This window comes from Alligator mississippiensis, chromosome 3 (assembly GCF_030867095.1).
Source record: "Alligator mississippiensis isolate rAllMis1 chromosome 3, rAllMis1, whole genome shotgun sequence".
In the NCBI taxonomy this organism is placed as follows: domain Eukaryota; kingdom Metazoa; phylum Chordata; order Crocodylia; family Alligatoridae; genus Alligator; species Alligator mississippiensis.
In genome coordinates this window covers 86,273,896-86,283,501 of record NC_081826.1, presented here as the reverse complement: position 1 = coordinate 86,283,501, position 9,606 = coordinate 86,273,896, and the positions used below count along the sequence as shown (strand labels likewise).

Here is a 9,606-nt window from a genome sequence, read left to right as displayed (position 1 = left end):
AGTCTATGAAATCTATGAAATATATTTTATTTACATTATCTGATAGGATACACTTACTGGATTTGTTTCTTCATGAAGTGAACTGAACAGGATGTACAATATGTATAACACCAGTACTGAGGATCTACCTATGCCTTCAACATGTAACAAAAGCCTAGTTCTAGTCCCCAGAAGCGGGGGACCCTGCTTCCCATTGCCTATTTTCATATTGTTGGCTGTTCTCATGGTTTTTTTAGTCTTTATTACAGTTCTTGGAAATGCCTTGGTCATCCTGTCTTTTGTTGTGGACAAAAATCTGAGACATCGGAGTAATTATTTCTTTCTAAATCTTGCTGTTTCTGACTTTGCAGTGGGTAAGTTTGTTTGTTTTTTTAAATGAAGGAATGTAATATGCCTTTTATCAGCATCTATAACTGAAAAATATTTTCACTAATACTTTTTCTAAGAGTTTCCTACACATTGGCTAAGAGTAGAGCAAGGAGTATTAAGTTCTTTAGTTTAGAAGCTTATTTGTTCTCAGAAAGGTTTATAAATAGTTATTTTTGTGAGCTATCAAAATAGGAGATATTTGTTGGAATGAAAGGGTGATTTCTGTATATGAATGGATATGCTGCTATGGTGGAGAATCCGCTATATAACTGGCTCTCATTAACCTCAACCTATCTTTAAAACTTTTCACCATAGTTTCTCAGATTAAGTACAGTGTACACAAACTAGTGGACCTTGTATACAGTAAAATCTCTATATCCGGCATTCCCCGGGAACTGGGGATGCCGGATAACAAAATATGCCGGTTAATTGAGCAGCCTTGGCTGCTGCTTCTCATGCCATGTCTGGGGCATCCCTCCGCCCCTTCCGTGGCATCACTGCCATTCCCGTGGGGCCCTGCGAGACAGGGAGCCAGGTCCCGCACAGCCCCACACAGCCTGTTATGCCCCCGGGCCGTGGGGGCTCAGCAGCACAGGCTGCTTTGCCCCGAGCAATGGGGGCTCAGAGAAACCAGAAATGCCATGGTGGGCACTTTTGGTTTCACTTTATCTTACAAGCTGGCATGCTGGTTAGTGGAGCATGCCGGCTTGTAAGATGCCAGATAACAGAACTTTTACTGTATACTGTTGATACATTTTATAGTTGGAAAATAGTTGGAAAAATTGTTCTCTGCAAGGTTTCAGGAACAGACACCATTCTTCAGGCACAGGGGGAGTCTGTTGGTGTTTGTGTGCTCTCTTTGGTAGAATAGTAGCCAAAATGCAAAATGCAGGTCTGTGAAAATGCAAATGCCTGGCAGTAAGGTTCAAATGAAATGGGAAACAATAGGTGTGAAAAGGTAGTTGGGGATAGGGAAAGGGGGAGAAGATGATAAATCTAGTAGGTAAAATGCAGACAGGTTACCTGGGGTTATCAGATGGCAGGCAGGTTATAAGACACCATAAATCTAATGTCTATATTTAGTCCATGATCTTGTGTATCCATAGATTTATGAAGTGAAGTTCGTAGGCTCATCTACGAAAGTGTTTTGTAAATTCCCTTTGAGGATTAGAACTGAGAGACTGGACAGAGAGTGGTTATCTTGTGAGAAGTGTGCATCTGCAGATAAGTGGGTATTTTTTTTTTTGATAGATTTTTGGTGTGTGTTCATTTTGGCACGCAGTTATTGTTTGATTTTTCCTACATATTTTCCATTAGGGCATTTAGTGCACTGGGTGAGATATATTACATTTCTGGAGGTGCAGGTGTAAGATCCAGAAATGATATGGTTTTGTTGTGGGGTGTTGCTATTGTGGAAGTGGTGGAGAAGTGTTGGCAGGTTTGACATTTTTTGTCCCGGCATGGTTTGGATCCATTTGGCATGCTTTGGGCCATAGGAAGCTTGCTTCTGATGATGAGGTTGGTGAGGTTTGATGCTTGTTTGAAGGCTAGGATGGGTGGTTCTGTGAAGATCTCTTTAAGAGTGGGGTTTTCTTCTAGTTTGGGTTGTAATTGTTTGAGGATTTTCTGTATAGGTTCCAGGGAAGGATGGTATGTCATAACTAATGTTGTGCAATTCGTATTGCAGTACAAAAAGAAAATCCCCATGAATCGTACACCATTAGTTCTAATCCTCAAATGGAATTTACAGAACACCTTTCATAGATGAGCTTATGAATTTCACTTCATAAATCTACTGAATACAAAAAATCAAGGACTAAATATAGACATTTGATTTACGGCACATTATACCTGCCTGCCATCTGATAACCCCAGGTAACCTGTCTGCATTTTACCAGCTACATTTTATCATCTTCTCCCCTTTTCCCCATCACCAACTACCTTTTCACACTTTACTGCCAGGCATTTGCATTTTGACAGACCTGCATTTTGGCTTCTATCCTACCCAGGAAAGCACACAAACACCAACAGACTTTCCCTATGCCTGAAGATGGGTGTTTGTGCCTGAAAGCTAGCAAAGAACAATTTTTCTAACTATTTAGTTGGTCTAATAACAGATATCACATTTACCAAAAGAACCTTGTCTGCATACTGCTATTGTAGAACTAAGGAGTGAAAGAACAAAACAGTCTTCACTTCTCTCGGCGAACACATTTGAAAAATATGCACGATATAAAACCGGTGGTTACTCTAAGATGAAAGAGATATCCTATACAAACTTAGCACTTTTAAATGGACACTGGAAAGAGGGACATTTTCAGGGGTGTGGCTGAACAGCTATAATGTTCTCTTTCTGGTCCCAGATTTCTACTGATGGAGCTTTCGGGCTGGGAATGATGTTGGGAAACATGCACTTAATCTGCTGGGAGAGGGCAAGCTTCCAAATATTAAAGAACACACCTGCAGGCCAAAATGATGTTGATGGATTTACAACAACTGAGGTCGCAGTGGGTGGGTTCAAAGGCAAGAATGGGAGTATGCTGTATGCTCCAACAGGAATACTTTTTTCTTTAATGTTACATTGAGATGTGATGAACAAATAGACTCTCTTTTTGTGCTGTGCCAGGGAAGGCTTTCACCCGGCAGAACAGTTTGCACTGTTTGTTACTTCGCACACCCCTAGTGCTCATATATATATTGCATCTTTTCTTTTCTATCACTGTGGGAAGTTCTCCTAACATAACATAGTAATGGCTTTGTGTAACTGGATCTGGCTGTGTAACAAGTGGGCCTTTTCCAGGGCCGGTCAGATGTTGGCCCGCCCATCCGTTTCTGGGCTAACTGCCCGCCTCTCATCTGTCATGCCTTGTTGATGCATAATTATGGCATTAAATAGGTGGGAGGCTGCCCGTTTTCCCACCCCGATGCCAGGGGGTGCTATCTCCAGCTCTGTTCCTCCCCTACCCCCATAGCCCAAGCCTCATAGGTATTCTCTCCAGCCAGCTAGCACTGGGACCTGAGCTCCTGAGTCTCACTGGGACTCTCACTCCTCAGCAGAGCTCCTGGTCCCAGCACCCTCACACTGGGTTTATTCGGTACACACACAAAACACACACTGGGCTCCAGCCCCTTCCACACTCTTGGGGTTCCAACTCCTGTCCCCAAGCCCTCCCTGGGCAATCCCCTTATCCCTGGCCCCGCAAGCTTCCTTAATAGCTCCCCAAGACTCAGGTCTCCACCCCCTTGGAACTTCATGCTGGCTCCTATATACAGCCTCAGACCTTCACCGCAGAGTCTGGGCACCACCACCACAGGTCCCTCCACCAACCTGGGCCTTGCCTCAGTGTTCCATGGTAAGCCTGGGACCCCCTTGCTAAATCTCGCCCACTAGGGATGTGGGAGCTGGGGTTATTAAGGTGCCCCGGCCCGCCTTTCACCAGGGTGGTAACTGGCCTCGTATTTCCTGGGGGCTCCCATGCCACTGGGAGCCCCACCAGGCCACCCACACCCAGCAGGGTGCAGTTTTAGGTCATGTCCAGGACCAAGAGCCTCCTAGCCATCCCCATAAGCTCTTGCCTTTACCTCCCGGTTGTCTCTACTGCAGCTCAGCTAGGCGATGTTTCTGCCTGGGCTGGCAGCAGCAAACTACAGCCTTTATGTAGTAGGATCTCAAAACAGCTGCTGCAACCAGGCAGCTGCCTGACTGTCCCTAAAGTGGCAGGCACCAACAGTGCCCTGCCACACCTTGTTACCAGATCAGACTAACTGAATTTGGCACTAACCAGGTGAATCAGAGGGATGAAATGATTGGATATGTTAATGTAAGGTAATAAGGGAGACTAATGGACAATACCCAAAGCAAGACACCGGAAAAAGACCAAATTAAGATGTACGCTTGTGGTGGGTCTGTTGAACAAAGGAATGTGCTGACAGAATAAAATATGGACAGCACGCTGACTGCAGAGAGACCAAAAAAGCAAAGAGTCCGAAAGCAAAGAGTCATCAGAGGAGTGAAGTTGAAAAAAAGCATAAAAAGGGGACAGCAAGAAAGGTTAAGTGTGCGTCTTCATAAATCCAACTTTCAATACCTATCTGGACCATCCCAGCCAACAACGCACACCTTGATTTCAGGAACTGATTGGCCATCTTTTCTGTTGAGCAAAGTAACATCTGGGATTGGGTGAGATCATCGTACGGTTTTTCTCTCTCTGTGTATAGAAACTGCTAAGATAACATTTGTTGTACTAATAAAGTTAGACTTTGATTTTAGGATGTTGAATTGTCTGTGTTCATATTTCACATTCCACTTAAGGGTTAATTGTGTTTTAATGATCCCTTAGCATTATCTGGTGGACAGTGGTGCTAACAGTTGGGCTGGCACATGGTGTTGGTCCAGCAAAGAGAGCCAGGTGGTCACAGTTTCACGCTCACAGACCTGTTACCAAATTTGCCCATTACTTTGGGGTGTGCTCATTTATTAGGGATAGTTTCTAGGGTCTTGGTGATTCTGTCAATGTGCTGCTTGTGTTACTATACGGAGCTGTATTTCTCCCTTCTTCCACCCCCAGTGGAGCTATCTTGCAGGACTCAATCTCAATGGGACTGGGTTCCTCCAGTCACCAAATCAGTCATACACACAAACTAATGTGACAAGCCTGACCTGGCCGGGCTGATCAGCATGGACAGGCTGACACCCTCGTATGCCAAGAATCAGTTCATAAGAGCAACAATAAAATACAGGCAGACACAAGCACACAGGTGAACAGAATCCCTCTGAATCCAGCTGGGTGTCCAGCTGACACCCTCATGGGCCAGCATTCAGTTCATAAGGGCATGTCTGAGTCAAACTGGGTCAATCAGCCTGTACAAGCTGATCCCCTTATGTGTTTCAAACTCAGCACGTCCCAATCTTTGGCCTCTTGATGAGCAGACCCCACAATATTTTTGGGCTTCACAGGGATCTTTAGCTTAGGTAAAAGAAGCGTTGCTGCAGAGCACAGAAGGAAAGAGAAGCAGAGAAGGAAAAATATACCCAATTACTACCAGTTTGACTATAAAAGTTATTTATTGCTAAGCATATGAAATATATAATAGTACTAGTAGTAATAGACATGCAAAAGAAAAACAAACACAAACAATGACAATACTACCCTGGTTTCACTAAGTATTTGGGGAAACTTAGCTCAAGCTTAACTGATACAGTTCAAGTTCAGAAGTTTATGCCCAGAGAGGAGAGAGAGAGCGAGCGAGCACTGGGATCTCACCTAGTCCAAGGTACTCAGGCTGCAAAGCTGACAGGCACAGTCCGTAGCACAATCCTTGAAGAGAGAGACGATCTGTTCTTCCAGTGTCCCAAGAATGACAGGGGATGGTGTCAGCACAGGAGTTTTCTTCTTCTTTCCTTTTCCTTCTTTCCTCCTGCTTCTTCTTCTTCTTGCAGCACACACACTTACAGATTTTTATACCCTCAGTTCAGCTGCTTCGAAGCACCCTCAGTAGCGTAAATCATTGTTTTTTCTATTGACAAGGGGTTATCTGGTTTGGACCCTCTCAGGAAACTGATTGATAATCAGGAAACACTTAAGATTAGGGAGTAACCCAAATACTTGGGAGCCAGCTTGAAATTCCTATGGATGGCAGATATACTGATGGGATATCTCATGGTTTCTTCAGGAACAATAGATAGCTTGCAGCATCAGGATTTTGGATTTTTACTTGTTGTGCACAAGCCTCAGCTTAGCATGACTTTTCCAGATTTTACTATAGTCTTTTAACAGACTTAAGACAATTATTGGGGTGCTCATAACCTTTTGTGGAGAGGACTCCCACCAGTCGTCTCGGAAAATGTATGACAACACCTGGGATTAGGGCTCCAGCAGGCTGGATGCTGTGATGAACCCTTAACCATTGTTCAAATGTTGCCCATACCCCCTCTGACTCGGTCTCTTGCCTCAGCATTCCCTAACCCGGCAACCGAGTTTTAGTCAATCAAGTTTAAATAGGCCTCCCATACTGGGACCGGGGAATGTACGGCCTGAGATGCCTATTAAGCTTAGAGCTGTGTGTGGGTGTCTGGGGGGGGAAAAGTCCTTAGCAAATCCAGATTAGAACTGGTCTGATAAATGCTGAGCTGGGCGTGTGTGAACACGGGTTGATTAACATTTGAAGCACAGATTCCCCATCATGCAGTGCTCCCCTGCTTCTCTGGTCCCAGAATTCACTGCAGTCTCTGCTTCAGGCTTTCTGCTCTCCATCTCTCATGTAAATGAATGGTCATCTGGTTCCATCTCGGATGTAAATGAGACCTAGGGCAGTTGGTTCACTCTTGTCACCCTTATCTGGAGGGTCTTAGGTGCACCTCTCACTGCATCTGAATCAGTTTCGTTTAGGTAGAGGAGGGGAGGGAGGGGGGTTGAGTCCTTTGTGAGTCAGACAGACTGCATCCTGTGCCAGGGTTGGCTAAGAATACAGAGCTGAGGCGTAACAGACCGACCCCACACCACTCAAGCTGTGGGGCCACAACTTTGGGTACCACTGCTCTAGGCCAGTGGCTCTCAACCTTTCTGGACTTAAGGCCCCCCTTACTCCTGACCTGTAGTCCCCTGGCTTTGCTAGTGCTCCTCACTCCCAATCCACAGCCTCCCCTTCTCCCCACCCCCGCCCTGCTGATGCCACTCACTCCCAACCCGATGCCCCCTAACACAGTGTGTGGCACAGGGTGTGGGTATGTGGGGGAAGCATGTGGGTACATGGCGGGTGCGGGTCACAGGGCGATCTGTGCGCCCACAGCATGCGCAGGGCTGCAGCCTGACTGGATTGGCATGGGCAGGACCCATTGTGGGAGAGGGGAGCAGGGCAGTGAGACTTGTTGCTGCTGCTGCCAGAACCCCTGCACCAGCTGTGCTGCCAGCAGTGAGGAGTAACGGACCAGGTGGGGCATGCTGCCCTCACCTCCTCCCACTGCCAGCTGCTCATGCACTGGGCCATGGCTTTACCTTGCTGCTGAATCAAGATCCAATTGCTGAATGGCCTGGCATCTACTTCCCTAGTGGGCAGCAGCTATTCCTCACAGCAGCTCAGACTGATAAAAACCATCAGCTTGCACAGGGTTGAATCCAACGCGCAGCACATTGCCGCCCTGCCCTCTTGGGGAAATCTGTGCCAAGTATTTTTTCCCCTTCCCTTCAGACAGTATGCGGTCAGGTCGAGTCACAGATTGGTCCCCTTCCGCTTGCCCCGTCTTGGCTCACTTCATGTGGGACACCAGGGCGGGAAGGGCTCTGACCTGAAACCTTGGCGCCTCTGAAGCCCATAGCAAAGCTGTTCCTCCATTGGCTTTCCCCAATGCTGGGCGACAGCAAGCTGGATGCTGGTCCTGGACCAGGGCAACCAGAGGGCGCTTTGCAGAGACAGGATGCGGCCCTCGGGGGCTGCTCCCCGGTAACCGGAGGCAGGCGGGGCTGAGCTGGGTGCAAGGCGCGAGTCCTTGACCTTGCGCGGACCCTCGTATCGTCCCGCCCCACGTTCTCCCCAAGTTCTGGCAAAAGCGTCACAGCCGCTAATACGCATGCTCCGTTTCATGCGCATGCGCACAAAGCGCCAAGCCTTTAGGCGGCGGCTGGAGCCTTAAGTCTAGCGCGCTCTTGGTTCCAAATGGCGGCGCGTGACACGGAAACGGCCCAGAAACAAGTGAGGGGTGGCGGGCTTCGTTGCTGGCTTCCAGCCGCGTCGGGGAGGTTGGGGCGTCTTCCTGCCTCCCCAGTGTGCGGGGCTGGTTCTCCCCTCAGCTGCTAGGGGCAGTGTGCGTGGCCTGGAGGCTGGGGGGCTCCTCTGCGTCTGCGCAGCCCTAGTGGAGACGTCGCTCCGCAGTGATGGAGGCTCCTGGCCGGGGGCAGGGTGCTGTCTGCTCCCTGTGAGTTGCACCCTGTGTCCTTGCACTGCTTTCTCCCCCGTTATTTCCTTGTTTGCTTCTTAACTGGGGGTGGAGCATTGATCCTTGTAAGGGTGATGTCCATTAGTAGTACCCTTAATAGGAAAGCCCCAAAGGTATGCTGATGCTTGTGCCTGATGCATGGAGTAAATGCAGATACTTCATGTGGAAGCCGGCGGGGTCAACCTGTTGTGGACTTTCAGGGCTGTTTACAGCAGAAGGAACTGCTGTATTTTTCTGCAGTCAAAATGAGTAGAAGCTAAGCAATAAGGGGCTCCTGGAGTCTGCAGGGTGGGGAGAGTAGTTTTGTGCCTTGGGTCTAGGGAAGAGCCCTGAAGCTATACTGATGTGAGATGGTTGTTAGAAGGCTAAAGCCATGAAAGAACCGTGTCTCAAACGCCTGCGGCTGGTCTGTCCCAGAGCCGCTGCTCTTTAGACAGGTTGTTTGCAGCCCATCTGTCATGAGATCCTTTAAAGAGAGCTGCACAGCTTTAGCACAGTTAGCTGTGCAAACACCCACACATGGCTCACATGATAAACCCAGAGATTTCAAATAAGATAAACCCAGAGATTTCAAATAGGAATCCACAGTATCAGAACCATTCTCACCTATTGCGGTCTTTCTGAGGTCTTTGCAACAGAAAGATTTTGCTATTATTTTTCCATAGTCAAAAAGAGCGTGAGAGAGCTAAGAGCGGCATTTTCTGAGGGGTAGCTCGAGTCTAAAAAGGTTGAGATCCACAGGTCTAAATGCTTCATTCACTGTCTCAATTTTTCAGAAAACTTTTCTCTCTGGAATCAAGACATTTAGAGTAGTGGATTATACAGGCAAAGTCTCATGAGGTTCAGTCTTTCAAAGAGTGGCTGGTAACTTGATTTAGGTTTCATGTAGGTTGGTATGACCTGTAATATGAAGGAGGCAAGGACTTCTTGGGGCATGGGTTTTCAACCTTTTTTGGTTGGGGTATGCCTGGCAGCTGGTCAAGAGGCAGGGAGTCCCCTGGTGGCTGGTTGACGAGTGGGGGGGAAGGGGACCCCTGCATGGCATGTAGCAACGGAACCTGGAAGTGCCGCCAGCTTTTCCATGCTGCTGCCGCATACCTACTGGGGCCTTCAAAAGTACCCCTGGTTGAAAACCTCTGTCTTAGGGTGGAACCAACTATGTAGTTGAGATAATCTTTCAAATGTAAGGCATTCTTCAAGTCTCTGATCACAGGGAATCAGGCATAGCATAGTGAAAAATCCTTGCCTTGCATAATTTTGGACTATTGTAGCTACAATAGTACTCTTGCACACCCATGGTATGA

General features: G+C 47.4%; 1 protein-coding gene across 1 annotated transcript in view; it reads left to right on the top strand.

Annotated features, from left to right (window-relative positions):
- Nucleotides 1-7,950: 7,950 nt before the first annotated feature.
- Nucleotides 7,951-9,606, top strand: part of IMPACT (impact RWD domain protein) — a 42,266-nt gene continuing 40,610 nt past the window's right edge. Inside the window, exon 1 of the mRNA XM_006264483.4 lies at nt 7,951-8,058. Coding sequence (XP_006264545.1) covers nt 8,023-8,058 — 36 coding nt within the window. The 5' untranslated portion in view covers nt 7,951-8,022. The remainder of the gene's footprint in view (nt 8,059-9,606) is intronic.